The sequence below is a fragment of the Opisthorchis viverrini genome, assembly GCF_000715545.1.
Source record: "Opisthorchis viverrini unplaced genomic scaffold opera_v5_198, whole genome shotgun sequence".
Lineage (NCBI taxonomy): Eukaryota > Metazoa > Platyhelminthes > Trematoda > Opisthorchiida > Opisthorchiidae > Opisthorchis > Opisthorchis viverrini.
The window spans coordinates 162,309-186,415 of record NW_008751849.1 but is presented as its reverse complement, the minus strand read 5'-3'; the positions used below and the strand labels follow the sequence as shown (position 1 = coordinate 186,415).

The window sequence follows — 24,107 nt, the reverse complement described above, 5'->3', positions numbered from 1 at the left end:
ATGTTACAGTTTCTCTCACAGAACCCGTCGAAAAGCTCTGACTCTTCTCACCATGTTGCGACGTTGTTCACGACGGTGTGACAGCTGATGTACATGAGTTACAGGGGCTCTGTTGTTGAGTCCCCAGTGTGTGATGGGCCATCGCCTAGAACTCAGGTCTCTTACAGTGCCCCATGTGTCCACAATATGACGTAATTTACTGTACCACAAAGAGGGTTTACAAGTCAGGAGGGAAACATAGGCCTTTTGACCAATGCTTTTGTTGTGTACGAACAGTGTGTGATGCAGACAATCACGGAATCCTGCTGTCCTGCAGGTCGCCCTTAAATGTTCAATGGTCAGAGGAGAAAATTCGAAAAGACGCCTGAGCCAATGAGGTAGGCGGAAGTTACCGACTTGAAGTCCACTGGATCTTTGACGGTTCTACTGTCAATCAATTTTTCTTCTGCCTTGAGGTCCGTGTATTGTTGTGCAGAGGCTAGAGATGTACCCCCGAACAGAAGCCATACAATGCACAGGGAAATTCCATATTACTTAGTGATCAGTTCCCAATTACCAAGCTCCATATATAGCGTATAGTCACAAAAAGGTACACTAACTAAGCAATGGTTTTGTCACAAGTCTCCTTCGAAAATTAGGAGCGCACGGTGCTTAGAAGTCCGTGTGGGATATTTTGGAAACAAGAGTATCACAATACCTTTGATTTCCAAGTTGATCTGGTCTTTTGGAGACACATGGTTCTGATTTCAGTTCGTCGCGCACCAGATTCCCAAGAAAGGCATTAATCGTCAGAGCTGCACCATAACGACCCAAGTGTCCACCACCTGACAATCTGGCCAAGGACATTTCAATCCTCTTGGAGCCAGTATCATCCAAAATTGTCACACCTTCTCTCAGAGGCTCTCCGGTCACCTTCATAGCCATCTATCTTCTTGCGTCTTCACCGGAATGTTCTACAAAGATCTAAAAAAAGTGGACTGACCTGCGCGCACGCTGAGTATCTTGATGGTTGCCGGTGGTGCTTCGGTCCACCCCACCTATTGCATTCTCAGGCGACTGACTGATCAATTTCGCGCCTTCAGTCGACCCGCAGCAACTCGAACACGTCCCACTTGGAATCCCGACAGTGAATGCTTTCCAGATGGATTACATCCTGGAGACAGCCAAAATGGGCATAGTCTATAGAAGACTGTTTGCCCCGGTGTGGAAGAGAAAACACGAAAGAACGAGTTTCAATACATAACTTAGTACGCGCCAGATTCAAACTTCACTTTATCGCTGAGCACAAGCCACGAACTACAGAACGACCCACCTTGAGGACCTTGAAATTCGCCTCGTACTATTTCTCATGCGATTACCAGTCAGCTTAATGCCAAGCAATATCTGTCTTCTAAAGTTCACTCAATCTCCATCCAAGAGCCGAGCTTCCAACGAAATACTTTCACACAGTCGATTGCTGCATCAACCCTCGGAATTACATCGGTAATGATCGGCCCCCACAATCACCAGTTACTTATCACAGACAACACAGCTTTCACATAACACAAATACTGCAACGTCTGGAATATTGAACATAGAGAAGCTCATTTTTGGCAAAGTTATTTGAGGAATAATGATAATAATCGTTCAGTTGTAACACCATTTCGGTGCCTAACTGCCATGCCATCCGGAAGAAGCACGAGGGCTGGATACTGCCGGGTTACCCAATCCTAGATGAGAAAAATCAAGATGCAGAGTTCGGTTTCGAACCACGGGCCTTTCGGTCAGCAAATTCGCGCCCTAACCACTGGGTTGTCATGAGGAATAGCATATACCAACGATTCAGCTTGGATCCAGTTGAGCATGCAGAAGACTGTATTCTGCGGTCCATGAGGCCGGTTCGTGGTAAATACTTGGGATTCCTCACAAACTGTTCCGTTCAGCATGGGGCGCCAAAAGTGCTACCTTAGACTGTGCTACGTCAATACCGCTATCGATGCCCAACCAGGGTGATAGGTCGGTGTCTTGAAAGCTGACGGCGTGCAGTATAAACTGATACGTCACACAAGAACCCACGGTTGAACAGCAAAACCTGAATTTGAGCCTACGGCGAAGAGAGAACTGTCCTTGATTTAAACTCTGGTGCTGAACAGGGCATCCTGCTTATGCTTACGTTCTTCAGTTTCGCAGTCGGTTGAACAAAGATTTTTCTCAAGAATGGGAATAGTCCCTACCACGTGTGGACGGACTTTGACTACGTTGTTAGTATCGTTGAGCTGAGCAAAGATTCTGCGGAAATGCGCAGCGACCGACCCATTGCTACCTTCACTAAGCCTCTTAATAACGCACTGATGATGTCACCCCGATTGGCGATGAAACACTTGCAATCAAACGGCCAACAAACAAACGACCGCCTGCGCTACCTCAGCCAATATTTTGTCCTCAATGCCTTCAGTCTGCTGATTAGCTTTGTGGGTTCAACTGCTATCAGACTTTCTAAAAAAAAGTAAGAATCCTTGCAATTCGCTCAAATATCTCACCCTACCCAAACTTCTTGGCGAACAGAACTTACCCAGTGGCGGCTAACGGGAGATTCAACTAAACTTCTCATCTGTGAAGGCCACCTCGCGTTCCAGTAGGTACGATGTTTGAGACAAAACACAACAAAGAAGAGTAAGCCATCTACTAGCTATTGCAGCGTAATCAATTTATCAGACAGACCGTTAAGTGAACAGGAACGTTGTCTGTCAGAGAAAGGATTGAATTTTTCAGTAAGTAAAAGTGTTATAAGGGTAGAAGAGATCATCCCTAGTGTTGAGTCTTCAGAAGCATCCTTCAGCGGAAGTGGAGAACTTACATGTACAGTTGGTCACATTCTCGAAGTCTTAGTAACCAAGGGTTCCAAACATTGCACCAGCTGAGCAAAGGGCCTCAAACACATTAAAAAGTGTAGGCATTTTAGTAATTACAAGGGCAGATAAAGGCAAGGCACACCGGCGGGTGAGAAGTTTCTCGTCCATAAAAAAACAGTTGAAAAAGCTGGCCTGGTTCCAACGCGATTCACCAACATCCAGCCGAGACATGTGAACTTCTTTTGCGAAGTTCCGAAATCGGCTACATTCGAACTCCAATATTTGGGGTATGAGGACGTTATTCTCCTTTCGTAGTGGCCAGTAACGGATCTTCAGCCGGCTATCTTATTATATTGCATATATTTCATAGTGGAATCATGGCGTAAGACTTATTCCGAAGGACTTCTCACAAGGGAAACTAGTCAGAAGGTTGCTGAAAACTCTTCGACCCACCTGATGAGCCCCAAAAAGGGCGAACTGGTCATTGGCTGTCAAAAAGTTTTCAGCAACCTTGTGAGTAGTTTCCTTTATGAAAATATACTGCGATATCTCGAATATCGTGCCAACTGAAACATGAGGCGACCTGTGTGTAGCACATTCAGTCGTAGAAGATCATAAACAAGAGATTCAGTTGAGTTCTTCGTGAAAGCCAAATTGATTTGCAAATGAGTGTATTTCTCGACTTCTCACAAGCTTCTGACTACAGCCGATTTTATCCTGGCAGTTTCGTGCGATCAGGAGTTACGTCCCAATTCACTGAGCGGTGGAATCCGGCTGTAGTGAACTAGTTTCTTCCCGTGTTCTTGCCGCAATGCATATCAACATGGATACATCCAGCAGTGCCGAGAATAGGATGACTCAGAAACTGATACTCTGAGAATGGACGCCAAAACCATACATACATACATACATACATACATACATAATGAGGTCAACCCTCCTCCACTCTGCGAATGTCACCACTTCATTCCCGGATTTTTCGTATTGCCCACATTCCTTCTGGCCTTTAGCCGGTGCACTAATAATACTGCTTCGTGTGGCCGAGTAACTAACGTCATAACTCATATGTGAGAACATCAAGGTGGTAACAGGGATCCATGCCTGACAAACTTTGGCTGCGATTAAATCAAGTCGATTTTGTTACTACGCACGGATTCGGTTCCTTAACATGTAACATAGAGTTACATGACACCGGAAACCCCTTTTTCATCTTCCCAGCCTTCCACACCCCAGCAACCTCGCGCAGTGGACACTTGTTAATCGCTCTGATTGTGACTCGGCAAACGCTGGCAACAGACGAAACCCGCGCTCAATATGTCATCAGCGAACGGACGTTGTCCGCGACGGTTCCGTGTTATATGTCATCAGCGAACGGACGTTGTCCGCAACGGTTTCGTGTTCCCCGCTGCGCTCCGCTGCATCACGTGATACAGGAACTGATGTCGATAACCTGCGAACGGAAACGCGCAATCAACGTGGGCAACTATGCAGCCTTGACGTTTCACACACATCTGAATGGAGAATGCACACGTTTTATTTAATTTTTGTTGTCAGTAAGCAATGCCAGCAAAGTTTGGCGCTCAAGAATTCGATCGAAAGGAAAATTGGAAGTTCTTGACGTGATCCCCCTGCATTATACGGTGTTTTACGACTGGTATCAAAATCTCAATCGGTGTCTTTTGCAGAGACCACAGCACTCACTGACGGGTTCAGCTCTTGCTTGTATGATCCTACTTGTCGCACATGACAGTCACGTGTGGAGGGCTTCGACAATTTGGTCATACGAAAATGCTGTCATCGTAGGATAGAATCTTCCACTTCGTCCAGTATAAATGCTTAGGGCAGTATTTTAGAAGTAACACGTTTCCCGGCGGATTTTTTCTCGCTAAAAGATTCCATCGTAGTGACCCAGTCACCTACATACTTGACTGTTCAACTCACAGTCGCTCACTGGATCACGAGACTTGTCTTTTTTCATACTCGCAAACCACGTCACTAATTAGACATCGATTGTCTGCAGCGCCTAGTGAGCGTAGCAACTACTCATGTGCTGACGCGCCATCCGACCTACATACATGGGAAACCGAACGCAGTCAGCACACAGACTCACGCGCGCGCAGGGAGCAAGGAGTCAGCCCAACATTCCCAGTCCACGGACAACTATGGAATACATGCATCAGTCGTACTGCGGAGAAAACACGTCCCCAACGTCCGGACTTTTACCAAGGGACTCTCACATATGATAAGTTCCTTTTTTGTGACTTGCTCCCATTTCGCACTGTATTTATTTTTATACGCGTTGCAACCAACTACTGTCCACCACAGTAAAGTGCATACACCTGATTTGTATGCGGACATCATCACCTGTGCATTAATATCATCACCTCCGCAAGACGCATCAGGACCAACGTAGTCAAAATCACATTCGTACGAGAACACTTGCCAAATAGCGTTAACAGTGAAACATTTTAGGCGCTACTCTGATTAGCCAGGTTCATGTTTGAACGCGTGGTTTGTGTACTTTCACGGTTCATCAGTCCTGTCCAGACAGCAGATAGTTGTTGGCAATCAATCCAGCCGAAACACGTGACGGAAAATGAATACGTGTTCAGTCAGCCTCCTGACCTGGCGCAATTTTTCTCGTGAGTCCATAACACTGGCCGTGTCGGGGCGAACTCAGAACATCGGACATGCAGGGTGGGCATCTTCCCGCTACCCACCAGCGCGCACTGGACGCAGCTGAGTTTTCACATCTGAGGAGGTTGAGCGATATGATTGGTTCGTTCGATCCATCGATTGACAAGCTTGTCAGAAGTTTTTAGTTTGGTAGCGCCACACATTTGAAGCGCGCTGGAGAGTGTGGCCAGAGGTTCCGAACAGCAACGTTCGACTTCCCGTAGCTAATCAGAGTGGCGCCATCCAATGTTAGTTTTTTTCAATGTCAGTACTGAGTGGCACGCATTTTTGCGTCCATGTGATTTTGATTATTTCGCTGGGTTTCCGAAGTCAATGAAAGATCGAAAAGGTCATCTTCCATTCCAGATACCACACCAGTCGGATCTTTTTCAGATGAGCCCCGCCACTAATGCATAAAGTGCATGTACGAAAAGTTAAGCCCCGCCATTTTTGCCAGCTCCAATTTAATGTACGCACACAACATTGACCTACTTCTGATTAAAACAATTCCTTATCCGCATCTAGGCTCATTTTGAGCAAAAAAATTTTCCGTTCGGACGTAAAACCTTAAATGAACTTTCTGACGCTTTCAACTCTCGTTCATGACAAGGAGACGGTAATACGTTTTTTTGCAAAGCCACGGAATGACCCATCAACGTTTATGCAACAATGGCCACCAAATGACACTTTCGACTGTTTCTGACAGGTGAAGGTGTAATGCTCGACAGTGTCGGTAAGAAATCGGTCTTCGAAAGGGAACTTGGCTGGAGCGGTCTAGGATGGAGTTTGAGACACAAATTTGGCAAAAATCGAATTCTGCTCAGAGGAATTATCTATTAGCCACACGACCGCTGTTGACTGGAAGAACTTTATTCGCGAAGTTTGCGCCTGACGGCTTCGGCAGACTCCAGGTCTAGATGTCGAGATCGGAGAAACACTAATATCTCGCCGTGAAAGCCAAGCAGGACACGTCTACAAGATGCAGAATAAACGCCAATGAGGCACACAACGATCTTTAGTGGACAGCTACTTGTGTTAGTTTGTTTGGAGGCAAAGGTACCGAAAAACGAACCTTTTCATGCAAATTATTGATGACATGTCCCAATTTCACCCTCTTCAATAAACACTAAAAGTACACATTTCATATCCTCTTGTTTGGGTGGCGGGGGTTAATTTTTTGGTGGGGCTTATCTGGAAAAGACCACACGAGTCAATATGAAGCACACAACGTTTAGTCTGACTACGTCCGTGCTAAAATCAGCAAGGATGTTTGTCTTCAACTTGTATGGGGGCCATCAGATTCAATGAGCCACCACAAAAGACGGATGCATCCCGACAAAAAAGCATCGTTCTACCTTCAGACTGCAATGAATGCTACCGTGTTCGTTGCCGCAGCTAGTCAATGTGAAAAAAAACCCGCCAACCTCACGTGAAAGTGAACCGAGACCAGGTATCCAGACTGACTGTCTGCTCGAAAGTTCAGGCATGTGCCAAGCACCTCTGCCACCGCGTTTTTTCCCTTGGATAAACAGGCTATTCCGACACTGCACGGCTTTGCTAGTGGAAAGATGTTGGAAAAAATGCTTGTCACAAGTTTTCCCTCTAATCGATATTTTCTTGTGTGGCTGAATATAGTACTGAAAATCGACTCTCAGTAATCTCGTTTTCGGGTGTACCGGGAATTAATTTGGAAAATCGAGCTTATTCGGTGTTTGTTTATGTCTGTTTAGAGTCTGATCTAGCTGGTACTTTATTTCATCCGGTACTGTAAACACGTCAGTTAGTGACAGCCTGAAAGGCGCCAAGTATGGTACAAATCTACTCTGTACGGACATCCGTGTGTGCAAATGAATGCACACGAGTGTTAAGTCTATCAACTTTCAAGCTTGGATGCAAGACATGTGGATGTCACAGAGAATTCAGCGGATGTGGGTTGAGGAACGTTGGATATGAACATAGCAACATCCTAGAATCGAAGCGAAACTCGAGTGCAGGACAACGAAAAACAGAGACCGACGGTAGAAATCAAGCCAGCGGTCTCTCATTTACTGACAGTCTACCACACAGACCCATCTTTTCTCAGGAATTTCAACTCCGTTGCCTTCAAAGGGGATTAGCATTCACGGATGGTTCCGTATGCAAACATACCAGACCGTTTCTGGTTCTCTGAGACAAGGTTCATAAAAACAGGTTCATTAGACTCCACCGAGATGCTCCACAGCCGATTCACCTTAGAGGGTAACTTGGTATGGGGGGGGGTAGGTCTCCAGTGAGCTGAAGACATCCTTTCATGTTACATACTAGTACCCGAATGGGGAACTGCATAAGTTCGTTGGCCCCATCATTTCGATGATCTCGATCCAAACACCACATGAGTACTTCCAAGTCCTAACAACCTGCATGCATGATTCAGAAATAAAGACGAAAAATTTGACCGAACAGCGGTCGATACAAATCGGGAGCAAATCGATGCACCGTACTCGGTAAAACAACAGGTTTTATTTTAACAAGAAAATACTCAAACAAATCGGTAAAAATCGTACATTTTCGCAAAGAATAATAAAATACAAAAGGGAGGTCACTGAAGTAGTAGTGGTGCGCTAAATCTCTATTGAGAACAGACGACTTTGAAAGTCGAAAGAAGAGTGGGAGGGGTGTGGTAGCAAAACGTTCAATGACGCTCAAAAAGTCAATTTGACGGCTTCATGTGGCAGAAATAATCTCTTCAAAAAAAGTCAGAGCCTACTCTCATGAAAGTGGTTCGTACCATTCGGTTCTTCGGGGAATAAAACGTCAAACGTCTCTTTCTTATCATTCTCCTCAACTAAATCCTTCCCAGGAGCATTCATAGGCTCGACCTCATGGGCTTCTGACGGTGGAGGTCTCTTACGACAGCAACGGCGTTTGATCGTCACTCCCAACAGGATGAAGTACAGGGGGACCGGAGTGAAGATGGACACAGTAATTGGCATTACAGCACCCAAATCTCCCTCGGGTTGTGGCATAGAATAGAGCAACACGAGAACGGCAGCTCCAATATTTTGAATTCCTGTCTCCAAAGCTATCGTGATTATGATAGGCCGGGACTGGCGCAGAATGAATGCAACAAGAGCTGCCATGGCGAATCCGATCCAAGGCAAAAGCGCACCAGTGGGCATCACGATCGGGTACGAACCGATCAGTCGAAAAATCGAAAGGTTCGCATAGATTCCAAACGTGAGGAAGAATAGGATGAAAAACACAAACATTGGTCGAGTGATTTTGGTAAAACGTTTGGCAATCTCCGGTTTCCAGCACCGTAATCCCAGACCGAACAGCGCGGGGATGGCGATTTGGAGGAGCTGGATGCATATGTTACCGTAGGGAATCCGGACCCGATTCACATCGATGAAGAATCGACCGAAGGCGAACAGAAGTAGTGGCATCATGACTGCAAAAGCCGGTGATAAAGCAAGTAAAAGTCTGGCGATGATAAATGTATACGGCTGATACGGTCGCAAATTTTAAAAAATTGTTCAGCTGTAACATCCTTCGGGTGCCTACTGCCACGCCATTCGAAGGTTGCACGAGGGCTGGGTTACTGCCAGGTTGCCCAAGCCTAGACAGGAAAGTCGAGAGGCAGAGGTCGGGTTCGAACCACGGACCTTCCGGTCAGTAAATTCGCGCTCCAACCAATTGAGCCATCTCGTCATCATCGAAAACCAGATCTGAACTTCTCAAATTTCAAATTCCTGGCTCCGCTCAACTAGGATGCGATCCACTGAGAAGACAGATAAGCTGATACGGCCTATAACGGATGCCATAAGGATAGCCCAATGAAAATTCGAAAGACTTGTGTAGGACGTAATATAGTTCGGTCATTAAATGGACATTGCTTTTGAGTATGAACGAACAATAAACTGCCTAAGAGTTTCAGACAGGTTTGAAAAACACGCGTCGTTTTGATTAAGCTGAGGAGTCATTTCAAACCAAAAGTCCTATTTACGAATAATGGCACTGTGTGAACCAAGTACCCCCGTAACCAAAGTAGGCAGATACATCGCCAAACGCTAGCCCGTACATGGAAGTGAACCAAACGTTGCGTCTAGGATTCGACCATCACGTGAAATTCATTGGGGGCCTGCTGCTATCTCGTCGCGCTAATCAACAGTCAATGGTCCATACCAAGGCAGATTCAACATCTGATTCATCTTCATGTTCCGATCCCGTCGTGTCGTTTTACTGCGCTTTTCTGGTTGGAACTAGAACACAAAACAACGAACCAGTTCGACGTAAAGTGCACTTGACCCACGTTCCTTTCTATTGGGCGCGTTCCTCCGAAAAACACTGCCAAATGCATCATCTTAGAGCTTGTGGCTCTCAAGCTATTTGATGGGTCGCTAACAGAACATACATTCATCTTATACTGATGTGGAAAAGTCCCTCTGATTCTATTCACAGCACACACTACTCATAAGTCTTTCCTTCTGAAAACTCTCCGACAGCTCGTCTAGATCGTCTGAAACGTAAGGAGTATTGCGTACATATCCCATCAAATGTCCCATCATTAAGTCAGGGGCGAGATGGCGCGAATTTCCTAACCGGAAGGTTCGTGGTTCGAACCGGACCTCTGCATCTCGTCGACTTTTACCGTCTAGGATTGGGCAACCGGGTGGTATCCCGACCTTCGTGCTTCTTTCGGGTGGCATGACAGATGGGTAGCGAAAGGGTTTTACAGTAGAACGATTATTAATTGCGGTGGGAAGAAAAATCACTCATCACTGAAAAAGCTGAGTTTTGGGGAGCTGAGGGTTGACTAACCTACAAGATGAACGATTTTAGAGAATCATAACGCAAAATGCTTTCTTCGTTCTTTTTTGAAGACTGCTCTCCAGGACGATTATTGGATATGCGGTGCTCAAAAGTACGAGTAGGATAACAAACCTACAGCAAGAACCATGCCACGTGACTGGATTGTTTGCCTGATCGGTACTCGCATTCTTAAGGTGCAGTAGCAGGCAAAACAATTCAGTGGGATATTGTACTACACTACCCTCCACGCTGGGATGAAATTTTTTGGCTGGTTGATATTCTTCGGGTCGCAGAGCAATAGGAAAATCGGTTTGTGTTCGAAACTCACACAGTGCGGAGAAGGAGCTTATGAACGTCATAAGTATACTCAAATTGATATCTCCACCGAGCATCAGAGACCAAGCATTACTGGCCCCTCCTCCGGGGGAACAGCCGATTGTGAGCAGACCAAAACCAAACTCCTGTTTAATCGGTACCAATTTGGCAATGGTAAAGGAAATCTGAAGTAAAAAAAACAAAGGGAAGAGGATAGAAACAAAGTCAGTCCGGTGACAACACATTCAGATAGCCACCGCTATTACGATTGAAAAGCAGGTCACTCCGTAGAGTGTATCCATTAGATAAGCAAGACAAAAGTACTGCAATTGGGAAATGTACGGCACATAAAAAAACAGATAATCTTGAAATGGCTTCACGCACCAAGGACCTTCACATCCACAACAACATGACCTTCAGCTCCGAGGAAGTAACAATGATGGGAATCCGTAAAAGTCATACATATGGTCGTGCGCGCCGACAAAGCTCTTTGAACGTTGTGCTTATTCAAACAAACTGAGTCACAACGTGATCCTGTTTAGTTTGACGGGGAAATTCAACAGTTCCGGCTAACGCGAAAATCACTGGATCCTGGGTGTCGGTTCTGTTCTAGGACCCAGTGCATTTCTTGGTCGCAGTCGCCTGCGAAACGTCTGAGACGTGTTCCGCATTCAGATTGATTCAGTGGTCCATATTTCGGTTCCTTACATGAGTACATAAAACTATTATGATGCTTTTAATTTTTTGCACCTGAAGAACTTCCGAATCATAACTGAAAACTCCGAGACAGCTCACGACCGGTTTCGCCCTTCTTGGGGCTCATCAGGCAGGCGCAGTCCCCGAGTTTCCGTCAAACTTATGTTCTACTTCAACCCGAATTGGACCGTTTTCGAGAAATACACTCAGTTGCAAATCAATTTGGTTTTCACGAGAGACTCAACTGAATCTCTCGTAAAACATAAGGTCGACGGAAACTCGGGGACTGCGCCTACCTGATGGGCCCCAAGAAGGGCGAAACCGGTCGTGGGCCGTCGAAGAGTTTTAAGTAACCTTGTGAGAAGTTTCCTTTATGAAAGTATACTGCGATATCTCGAATATCGTGCCAACTGAAACATGAGGCGGCCTGTGTGCAGCACATTCAGTTGTAGGATATCATAAACGAGAGATTCAGTTGAGTCTCTCGTGAAAACCAAATTGATTTGCCAATGAGTGTATTTCTTGAATTTCCTAATCACTTTGAGAGAGTAGAACCTTCTTCGCCAATCTTCTGTGAGGTAGGAAAATTGTCAAGGATCTTCGGAAATAAAGCTTAAATGGACTGACGTTTTGGAGTTCGGATGTGCTTGCAATAATGTAAACAATATTTGACTGTTTGATATCAAACCAGAGAGGCATTTATCGACCTAATCTTGTTTCCCAAAATAAGGAGCAACTGAGGCGTCGGAATCAAGATTTCGACTAAATAAATAAACAAGTAAGTCTGCTAAAGACGTGTATTTTAACAGATTGAGAGGCTAGCTGCTTCTAAAGAAGTCCTCAGCACCGTTTCATTTCTGTTCAAGCGCATTAATCCGTGTCTGGAGATAGGTTAGTTCAATCTGCCACAGTTTCGTTCACCGACAGTTGGGTTATTACGAGATCTCGAGATGGCGCAGTTGATAAAGCGCGAATTTACCCACCGGAAGGTTCGAGCAGTGCATCTCGACTGCCTCTGTCCAGGCATGGGCAACCTGGTAGCATCTCGGTCCTCGTGCTTCCTTTGGGTGGCATATGGCAGCTAGGCACCGGAACGATTATTGTTTGTTACCATTATTTATTGATGAGAAGGAGGTTTGAAAAGATATGGCCCAACAAGTGCATTGATATCGATTACTCCTGCTTTTATCACAGCGGGAATAGGGCAAACTGCGTACTGAAGCCGACAAATCTATGTCACGAATGTCACTGACCCAAGGCCCAACAAGTGCATTGATATCGATTACTTCTGCTTTTATCACAGTGGGAATAGGGCAAACTGCGTATTGAAGCCGATAAATCTATGTCACGAAGGTCACTGACCCAGGAAGTCGAGCTCTTTGTCACCGTCACAAAGCACCAGCATGTTTTGTCCCCAGGTCTTTATACAAGAAAATGGCAGATATCAGCAAGACCGAGTTTAGTCGTCGGAGCTGTTAACCTTCGTTAACAGGTCAGAGAGTGATCACCATCAACAAAGTTAGATACAAATAGGCTCCTGAGGCTAGCGCCCCTGTGGCGTGCACAATACGTGTACCAATCAGCGTAAATGATGGATTACGAATAGTTCGTCCATCATGAAGACTCTTCCTTTCAAAACCACCTTGACGCAACTCAACATCCCTGCTCACATCGGGCCGTGTAGTGCGTCGCACACACCGATGGTTAAACACAGAAAGTCCTTTTTGTATCTTCCGCATTTACCAGCCACGTTTCTCATCCACAAAGCGGTACAGACTGTACAGTAGTGTCATAAACACTGACCATCACGGAGACACATGACATTGTGATTGTCGGCAACCTTGGTCTTTCTGCTTTTGAAAGTGGTTTCACCGTTTCCCACACGAACATTTGCGGCAGACCGGGTAGGGTAACAGATCTATCACCTACACCAGCTCATTCGCAAGCATGAACCAGGCGTTTGATAGCATCCAGTTCTACCTTTAAGACTGAAGGCCACATGAAAGTAACCACATGGGAATAACAGTAGATGAATCAAGATGTCCCAGTCTCTTTTCCAGTAATACTCTTTTATGTCGTTTGGGATAATATATAATAATTGTTCAGCTTTAGCTGCTGGGTTGCCTAAACCTAAACGGGAGCAGTCGAAATGCAGGGATTAGGTTCATCCACGGACTTTCCGGTCAGAATGTCCGCGCCCCTTGAACACCGATCAAAAATGTTCTTTCAATAGCTTACGGAGCTCTTTGAAATAAGGGGGATCGAATATCTAGTCGGACCGCGAAAAGTTCAACGTTTGGTTGATTTATCCCTCTAGTCTCTGTTCCTTCTGAGAATAAATCAGATGGGACAACAGCCAGGTAATTTTGGTCGCGAAAAAAACTGCGAAAATTCCAAGTGCTTTTGGTAGCGTCGTACCGCTTTTGTAAATATATTGTGGGTAATTATTTACTCACTGGTCAAGGAACCCACCAGTCAACCAACTTTCCAGATATTTATCATGATTCCAATGGTTTTGCGTGCGTTGTGACTCACGTGGGACAAAAAGACAAGAAAATTTCTCTTTGGAAAAAACACGACTGTTGTCTCAGGAAAACAACAAAACACAAAGCCACAGAGACCAAGATTTGGTGAACCAGGCTAACAGACGTCCGGGAAAACTGGTTACCCCCGACCCTTCAGTCAAGAAGACACTACTGGTCAGCATTTCCCGCAAACAGGATTCCAATTGGCCATCCGAACTCAGGTCACTTATGGGCACTTGCCGGATCCATTGGATGTGCTCACATGTCATTCTCGTTCGCACAACCCTCCTTCTGTCAGAACAAACACCCGAGGTAATCGTATATGGACGGAAAGGAAACTGCAAACAAAACTGATGTGGAGATATAATCGAGTCTCATTAGGGGCAGTCAATAATATATTTTTTAAAAAATCATTCAGCTGTAACACCCTTCCGGGCTTAGCTGCCATGCTACCGAGGGGAACCGTGAGGGCCGAGATACTTCTGGGTTACGCAAGCCTAGACAACAGCAGTTCGAGATGCACAGATCGGGTTCGAACCATGAGCCTTTCGGTCAGTAAATTAGCACACTAACTCCTGATCTCCCTCGGGTCTCGGTCGCTATATTCTTAGCCATCATGTAATAGCACTTGTTTGGCGTTTTCCAGTCTGCCCCCATTCAAAACCATTGTGCACAGTGTCCTTCAGCACCAACTTTTCGACGTGCTAGGTATTAATAAGATGTTTTGTTTGACGTAGCTCAGTGGTTAGGGCGCACGCTTACTGACCGGAAGGTGTGTGATTCGAACCCAATCTCGACTGCTCTTGTCTAGGCTTGGTAAACCTGACAGTATCTCAACGCTCGTGCATCCTTCCGGTGGTATGGCACTTAGGCACCAAAGGAGTGTTACAGCTGAACGATTATTTGCAGGGATGCAAAGTAGTCAACAAGCAACTGTGGTTTCACTGTGACCTCTCGGTATCGAAACGGCGGAAGATTTGAGCCACTTTTGAAGCCCAATAAATTGAACCACACGGATATTCCAAGATTTGAAGTCGTGGGATACATTTCTAACGTAGATGAGTGCTAACGAGTTTGTTACCGGTTATCATTTACTCGTCTTCGAGACAGCTTACTCTGCGGAGCTATTGGTGGACAGTCGATTAGTTTACTTTGTTTTCTTAAACCTTTTCAACAGCTTAAGGCTCAGAAAGGCTGGTTTTTCTCCGGTATTCACAAAGTACGATACCTCAGCGGTTCAAGGATTTGGACTACTTGGAAACTTTGAAAACAAATGTCAACTCCATACACGTACTGCGGCACGTTATTATCCACTCTGTGAGTGGCACGGATTCCAGGATCTTACTGCACTTTTCACATTGTTCCGGTAAGCTGGTGCTGCTTCTTGTGGCAAACTAACTCATTTTCAACTGGGATTTCTCCTTGTAAGCCAGTCTATACTGAACAGGTGAGAAGCACCGTACAGTTGTCTCACCCTTAATCAAGCACTGCGTGGCGCAAGAAAATCAAGAGAATTGCGAACCCGTGACCTCCCGGCTAGTAGTTTGAACACTCAAGTGTCCAACCACGAGCGCCCAATCGGCATTTAGGATTGACTCCTCACATTAACATCAATCTACATGTAGTTCAAAGGAAGAATAAGTTCATATGAGTGAAACTTACATCTGAGATTAGGACAATCGAGGAGCCGGTCAACACATGTGGCCACGTGATGCGGGTCACATGGTTCCAAGGCGATTGGCCCTACATCCTGTTTATGTGTAAGTTAATCATACTACTGATCGACCTCTCGTTGCCAAACACTTGAGTGTTCAAACTACTAGCCAGGAAATCTCGGATTCGAAAGTTTTGATTTTCGTGAGACGAGCACTACCAATGATTACCAATAAGGAGAGACCAGATGTATACTGCTTCGGCCGAGATTGTTTTCACCTAAAGGACAAAATCTCGCTTGAAAATCGACAATTCTCCTCACACTACTATCAAAAGAGCTAATGGCGTAGCAGGAGTCAGAAAGTGTGCCTAAAAATGCAGAATACACGTGGGATTATTGCTATCGATTGATTTAGTGACTTGCTGCTTTCTATCCACAGTCAAGACTCTGGAAACACATATTTCGACACTCGAGCACACGGCCAGAGTAGGCCACCTTGGATCAATCTTGGTACCGTCCGAAAAATGATAGCAGCGAATCGGACAGTGTTCAATCATGGATCTGATCGTTGTCTCAAGTGAATTCGTGCCCTTACCCTAGCGACTATTCTGAAAGCTCAGGTGAATAGGCACACCACACCGCATGAAGCGGAAACTGATAACAATAAGTTGTAAACAAAACAAAGTGGTGCTATTAACACTGGAGTCCATAGATGACGCATCCTGTACATTCTCAGACAGGTAGTGGTATGACACTACTGAGAAATTCCATCAACTTTTGACGCCTAAGAATTCGATTGGAAAAATTTTAGTCCCAGCATAGGCACATTTTTCATACAGGGAGTAAACAGGCACATCAAAGACTCCGCCACTACCCTTTGTTAAACGGCGGCAGTCATTGACGAATTCACGTGTTAACAGCGCGATCCTACCTACGCTCTCTCGTCATCAACAGCAATACCTCAGCATCAAACGGTGACGCTTAATTGACATGATACGATTGCGCGCTGATTTATTATGGCGATGTTAACAACTCTGATGCAGCTTACTACCTGTGACTGAACTGATCGAAAAATTCCCCACGATACTACTTACAGGGTTGGTGAAAACCTTACTATCAGTGAAGGGAAGAAGGCCTTCGCTGCGGATTTCTTACTGGGAAGCGCCAACTGACCAGTTATAGATTACTGGAAAGGGAAGCAAAACTCTCATATGCACCTTGTTTACAAAACCTGAATATCCATCTTTTCCTTGAACGCGTCTTCCCGAAATTCCCTGGATATTCATTGACTATTGCTCAAATGCAAGCAAATTCGACTCCACACTTTTCAAGATACGCGAAGCGGATTTACGAGAAACATACTACTCGCATGCCCCATCAGTAGTATCCACCGTTACACCAGCTTCGTCCCTTTGGGGGTTTATCGGGAAAGTCTGCGCGCCGAATTAGCACCACTCGTGATGGAATACTACTCATATGATTACTGAAAACTCTTCGATAGCCAGTTTCACCCTTCTTGAAGCTCATCAGGTAGGTGCAGTCCCCGAGCTTCCATCAGTTATGTTCTACTTGAACCCAAATTGTACGAACTTCGCGAATGCATTTGCATGCCAGCTGAATATTTTGTTTACGGTATTTTTTAAGTAAATATGCTGAACAAAGACCCCTTCGTGTTTCAGTGAGAACGATAACCAAGATGACCGAAATACTCCCACGGACACAGCACTACTTACAAAAGCGAAGCGAAAACGCTTCGATAGCCCACTACCGGCCTCGTCCGTTCTAGATGAGGTTCACGCCCTATTCAGTTTGCATGACCTCTGTGAACCCACATAAGCCGCAGTAGCATTAATCAGTAAACACGGGGTGAAATTCCCACTAGTAGTACCTTTAGAGTGTCACGTGCACCGCTTGACGTCTGAAGAAGGTAAGAAATCGACAAAGTACATCCGCACGAATCCATTAGGTTAGGTTGTGCTACTCGGGGGTAAACGGTCTGCAGTAGATCGGAAGTGGATCGATCTAGCCGCGTAGAAAGAATCGAATGATGAAGTAAACAATTCTGCACATGTTGTTTGGTGTTTAAACGAACTTAACTGGCCTAATTATCCCATATGTTCCGTCCTGATAGGGGCTCATCATATAAATATAGCGGAAGAGGTCGCGTCTCTCTCTCTCTCTGATCAACAGTTTTCATCATTTACTGTCGCGCAAAGCGCCTACTAAGCACAGATGTACGCGTGAACTGAAATGTTTTCTTCTCCCAGTCAATGCGATAAAAAAGGTTCAGTGGTTTAGCTACTCCGCAGTCAGACTGATGGTCCTACCGTTCCTCGTGGAGGACTTGAATGCGAAGATGTCTTCTTCTGATCGGTCACTTTCGGCACCAAAACTATTTTGTTCGTATAGCTGACAGCTCCGAATGTAGATCACATTGGCTTAGTACTCCCCAACGGAAAGTGGACAATTTATACCCAACTGAACTCCCTAACCAATCTAATGCGTTGGCTGAAACAAAAAATTGCTTCAACAATCAGTCAAGTCCACAAGGACGACAGGAGGATTTCGGTCGGCTGGTGGATGTTCCATCTAGGGGGGAATAGCTGTAGTAGTGTTGTTTTTAAAAACCAAAAGTACTTGGATCAATCCAGGACTTGAACTGACTACATGTGCAATAATCAACAACCGTTCAGGTGTGGCATCCTTTCGGTAGCTAGCAGCCATGTCACCCGAAGGAAGCACGAGCTGAGATACTGCCAGGTTGCCCAAGCCTAGAAACAGTCGAGACCTCGGTGTTAGGTTCGAATCACGGACCTTCCGCTCAATAAGTTCGGGTCTTGAACGTCTAACTATTTCGAGCTCCAAACGCATGTGGTTTAACAGAAAGCCACCCTAAATAGAACGATCGTAACTTATTCCTAAGGTTCTCTTTATCGGGGCGTGATATTGCTGAATGAACATACTGCGTAGTTGCATGGCAAATTATGGCCTACCAACTTGTTTACCACTAATAACACCCCATAAGTACTATTCCCATGTTTCGTCTCCGGATTCATAACTGTTCTACAGCGAACATAAGAACCCTACGAGGTCATTTAAGGGAAGTAGCGCAACTGTGGTGAACAATGACCCATATCAGTATCCATATTCACGCTACTCTCTTTTGAATACTCTTTCTCCTGGGCTGACGTAATTATCTGGTGAGTCCTCATCAGAGGGAAAGCAACTGACGTAATTATCTGGTGAGTCCTCATCAAAGGAGGGAAAGCACTCGATTTTGGCTCATTTCATGTCTGAACAGGCAACCGTATTCACGCTTGAAAGGTGTGATTGGTATGCCCGATTGCTCGAACGACGGTCCAATACCTGGTTGTGACGATCGACTGACCCGCCTGTCAGAACCTCCCAGTCACGTGGCGCCGCAGACGCTTGAAACCAGCTGGACAGTTTTTTTCATTTTGTTTTGGATGGTTGCGGGATATGTAGTGTTCACATTCGCATCACTCTCGTTTGTTATCTCCATCGCTTCCGATAAGGCTCGGAAGGACAGCCATCGACAGCCAGCGAAGTAGACGCATCATGAATGACCAAGTGAGGTCACAGACACCATTTCGGAAAGGACACTGAATGATGCGAACTCCACCAGATCTGCCCCTAACGCACTGAGTATTTATTAATTGCCGACAACTGGCTCGCATTTAACCGCCCTTAGAATGGAGCTTATCTAATCTGTAAATCCATTACTGAAAGCCCATTTTCCTAACTGTGTTTGGCTCTCAGTCAAAACACGGCGCCATCATGCCCCAATCCGTTGGTAACCGTGGTTTGGAGCTACTGTTTAGGATCTACAGTAAATCGACCAATCATGAATCTAACGGGCACGGTGACCCGCTCAAACAAGCATGTAACTTGTGCGCGTTCGCGTTGGCAACAGTCCAGTGACAATGGTGCGTCAGTGACCCGGGACAACAACTGCGTCTGGAATGTATCATGTGCAAACGCCACCAGTATCAAGATAAAAAATCGATTGAAGATTACGTGTCCGTACGGCCTACCGTCGTGAACCAGTGTGCAAGTTGGATGAATAGGTGCTTTGTCTGACCGCTGGGTAAGTGTACACTCACTAGAACTTGCGGGCATGGCCAAAAGGCCCTGAACAACGATTGGTCGACTGGAATTTTGACGGCGAAAATGGACCAATCAGAGTAATAAAACAAACAGTCGCTGGTGCAGCTTGGGGTCACGTGCCTGTGACGGGCAGATGTGAGCGGTCAATGTCTCCACTGCATCATCGTCCGTTATAAAGCGATCAATGTGCATGTGACTGGAGGTCAGGTGTGACAAAGTTGTTGGAACGGTGGCCGTGCGCGTCTTGAATGTCTGCGTTCGTTAGGTTCAAGTCAGTGCAGCCTGGGTTCGGTTTCTGTAGGTGGGAATGCTAACGTACGGTGCAAAAGTATAATGTTTCCGATCCATGCGCGGATGACGAGCCTCGTTAGCATACCGGTATCTGATATGAGTTTCGTGCCTTGTGTGCAGTCCTGAGTCTGTTCGGATTCGATATGATGTTTCCAATCCGTCCGGTGAAAATCTAGAATGTATGAAGAATCTCGTGACTTGAAAATCCTGTTGATTACCGGAATATGTACACTGGACGCTTGTCGTGTCTGGCCTTGCGCAGTACATGTGTGTTCTTTTACGTCTGTTCAGGTTCCAGGTGCGTAACTCAAATACTCACTGTCTCCTTGACTGGCGATGAAAGGTTCGCGAGCTAATTGCCAAGCTTGGAGAACAAATCAATGGCTACCTGATCAGCGGTTAGGGGTAGACCCATAATTTCATAGAAAGATCCATGTAGCATCTGCGTCCTCATCAATTTCAATGCAAGTCCCTTGAAAGAGCAAAACGCTCTGTTTGTCTATTGGACTGTGGGCAGTAGACAGGTATGCGAATGTATTCCGTTCTTATGGAGTCGCATTAGTCAGGAAAAATAACTTGACTGTGCTAGCGTTCACCGTGCTTTGAAGAGCATTCAGCATTATTTGTCCTTTCTTCGGTTGTTGGTCTTTGCACACGTGTTTCCATACCGAAAATCCTTACATACGTTGGGATTCATTTCATCTGACTGGAACTGTTGGTGGCATAGCTTTGAATGAGACATTTCTCTCTCTCTCTTATATTCTCCTGTAACCCTTTCACTTTCATCGCTTGCATTCACTTTTCATGTCTCTGACCATGCTCTTCAAAAACAAACGAGAGTACAGGTCTTTGTGAGGGACCCGCAAAGTCCAGGGTCTGCCTGATTCCGGATAAGGACAACGGTGTACTGTTGGTGGAGATTTTAGTTAGGACACAGTTATGTTCTCGATGGGCCACACTTTCGACGTTTGGCCAGTAAGCATAAGTTCGGACAATTGTCTTCATTCCAGGATAACCACCATTCGGTTGTGATACTACGGTCTTTGGAACAACCAAGTGATCTGAGTATAGGACACTCGTCTGGCATTGTTAGCGCATCCCTATTCAGTAACAGCCCCAAAAGATCATCCAGAGTGAGGAGAAAATGTATCGCACGTTACAACATTCGGTTTGATTTGCTGGCGTCCTGAACCTTCCGAAAAGTAACCGGCAAATCAGCTACAGTGTGCTGAAAATCGCTGTCCCTATTCATTGAGTGTATCTTCTGCTTGGTGAGCAGGCATGATAAGGCGTCATTAGTACCGAAACTAGGAGAGTGTGATACTTTATGAGGAAGTCATAGCTAGGCTTTATCGCCCAGCGTACCAATCGATTAGATATGGATATGAACTTCATTCCTGGAACCGAAAATCGATAGCTCTAGCACCTTTTCGGTGTCACCCGAAAGAAGCACGAGGGCGGGGATACGTCTAAGGGAAATCGAGAGACGGAGGCCGGCTTCGAACCACGGACCTTCCCGTCATTGAATCCGCGCTCTAACCACCAAGCCACGGTGAAATATTTTACGAAATTTTCTGACCGCATGAACCACAACCAGAAGCGTTTTCAGCAACCTTATGAGTAGTGTGTTACGTCAATACTGGCGTATCGTGGGCGGCCTGGTGCAGCACATTTAGTTGAAGAAGAACATGAACGATGGGTCTCCCGTGAAAACCAGATTGGCATGCAAGTGAGTGCATTTCGTTGACAGCCAGGCCTTCTTTGGCTAGTTTCTTTCTAACGAAGTGAGGTGCAAGACACATTCCGGTTGCCGCGTGAACAGCGCCCATGCAACAGTCAGAGGCGTTCGCTGCAACAAGCATAGGGAGAATCGCACTGGAATAAGTCAGTAAATGACAGTAATTCGATTGGTGAACACAAATGCCGATGGAGAAGCCCAAAGCCACTTCATGTTGTTGTTTTTCCAATGACCCGTGATCGAATACTCAGTGTGACGACCGTCTGACTGGCTTCACGTCACGAAACAAGGCATACCTCAATGCATGGTGTCCAGTATTTGCTGGAAAGTTGCAGGAACAAAGTGAACTCAAAACGGCAGGTGACTGTGCTGACATCAAACGTTGTGGCTGGTAAAAGTTACAAATTCCTCACAGTCACTATGTGACTCTGTGCTTCCGGCTAGGCGTCCGAACACAACGTCTTGCAAAAGGTCACCGGGGATTGGCAACTGATGCGTCTCGAGAGCATCATTCACCCATATCAAAAAATCTGCAAACATGCACAAAACCCTGATCGGTGCTTCCCAGGGGAAATAACTGGATCTTTGAAGAACGCAAGATTCTCTAATCTATCAAGTTGCGCATCTAGCTGTACTATGGATGAAAAAGAGTATCTCTGGTCAAAAAGTGGATTTATTGCCTGGCGTCAGATGTAAAATGTCTTTCACTTTGGAAAATAAGCCAAGGCTTGTTGTGAATTACGTTGACATGTCTAATTTGTGAACCTTCGGTAATATCAGAAAGTGGACTGGTGGCTGCCGCTGCAACATCACATAATGAATGTGACCAGTCTGATGCTCAGACAGACCGATCATGCACAGAATTATTGACACACTCCATGCGTGTACCTGGTGAATCCAATTAGGACTAGAAAGTTTACTGTACCTATCTGAAAACGAGACAGAGGGTCTACAACCGAACAAAAATGCTGGGTACAAAACCGTACACCGCCCAAATGCGAACATGTTCGCCTGTTCAGACGTGATGATTCAGCTATGTCTAGCGTACGCTAGTGGAGTAGTTGTAACAGGTTCGTCTCTCATGTTTGGAGTTCAAAAAAGATAATAATCATTTAAATGTAACACCCTCTCAGTGCCCAGCTGCCATGCCACCCGAAGAAAGCACGAGGGCTGGGATACCACCGGGTTGCCCAAGCCTAAACAGGGGAAGTCGAGAGGCGAAGTTCAGGTTCGAACCACGGACCTTCCGGTCAGTAAATTCGCGTTCTAAACACTGAGCCATCTCGGAGATCCAACTCCAGCACGGCCAAGGATATGCACTGCTGACGAGTTCTAGTCAGAGGGAAAATCGAGTCCAGTGCTTCTTAACCGCCTTTGGTGTAGACTCATCAGAATAATTGTACCAGGACAGGAGGATGACTCCTCACATAAGGGGGATGTGAGCACAGATTTTACAAAACTGTACGTCCGGTTTCAGTCAAGGAACTCGTGGTAGGTGTTCAGGCGATCCAGTCTACCACTCACCAAGTAAACTAAAGGCGTTTTCAAATACAGTCATTTGCAAATCGATCTGGTTTTCACGCGAGACTCGTTTATGATATTGCTGAATGTGCTGAACACAGGCCGCCTCATATATCACTTGGTACGATACTCAAGATATCGCAACGTATTTTCATAGAGGAAACTTCTCACAAGATTGCACTGTATAAGAACAATGCAGTAAAACCAGATATTTCCGGATAAAATGGTAATTATACACTCGTACCATGGTGTTCTTTCTTTCGGAAATTTGTTGCCATGAGACCAGTATGATAGAAGGGACTTGCGCTTTCATCGCTTTCTCATTTCGTTTTTTCATGGGTGTGAGAAATGAAGCGGGCAAGAGTGAATTGAATAATCCTACGTACATCAACACTCCAAAGAGAGAGCATTGTAAGAAAAGGTGATTTTAGCCCATCTGGAGTTGGTCTCTCGTCGGGACTGACATGCTAACTCGCTGCTGAGACGGACCAATGTTACGAACCCTCCGGGGAAGTGATCTCTCCCCAGAAAGGGATATTGTGGCGTGAATGGCAAAACTAATCAAATTGCTGGCCAGCCCGCAGATACCTCTCTCTCATGGTAACAGTTTGGGGTCCCTAGGAATGCTCGGATTGCTTGGTCCTGAGGGTTTCTAGCTGTAAGAAGAGACAGTTGTATAGCACCTTGCTTAAGACAACGAAGCCGGTGCGACAACAGAACAGTGCGTGATACTAATCCCATCAAAATGAAGTAAACGGCAGTGTTCTACCATGACAAACCAATCGTCATGAGTTAATCAGTCAGTATTGATAGTCGGTCTAGGTGAGCGGCGTAAAAAAACAGCGTTAAGTAGACTGGTTTTATCAACAAACGAGATTGTGGGTAGAATCAATACCAGTTCAAATTGGGAATTTACAGACCACTATATATATATATATATA

General features: G+C 45.6%; 1 protein-coding gene across 1 annotated transcript in view; it reads right to left on the bottom strand.

Annotated features, from left to right (window-relative positions):
- Positions 1-698: 698 nt before the first annotated feature.
- Positions 699-24,107, bottom strand: part of T265_14429 (hypothetical protein) — a gene marked incomplete at both ends in the record, with an annotated part of 35,329 nt that continues 11,920 nt past the window's right edge. The window contains 3 exons of the mRNA XM_009173591.1: positions 699-824; positions 8,275-8,937; positions 10,627-10,798. Of these exons, the coding sequence (XP_009171855.1) occupies positions 700-824; positions 8,275-8,937; positions 10,627-10,798 (960 nt within the window). The remainder of the gene's footprint in view (positions 825-8,274; positions 8,938-10,626; positions 10,799-24,107) is intronic.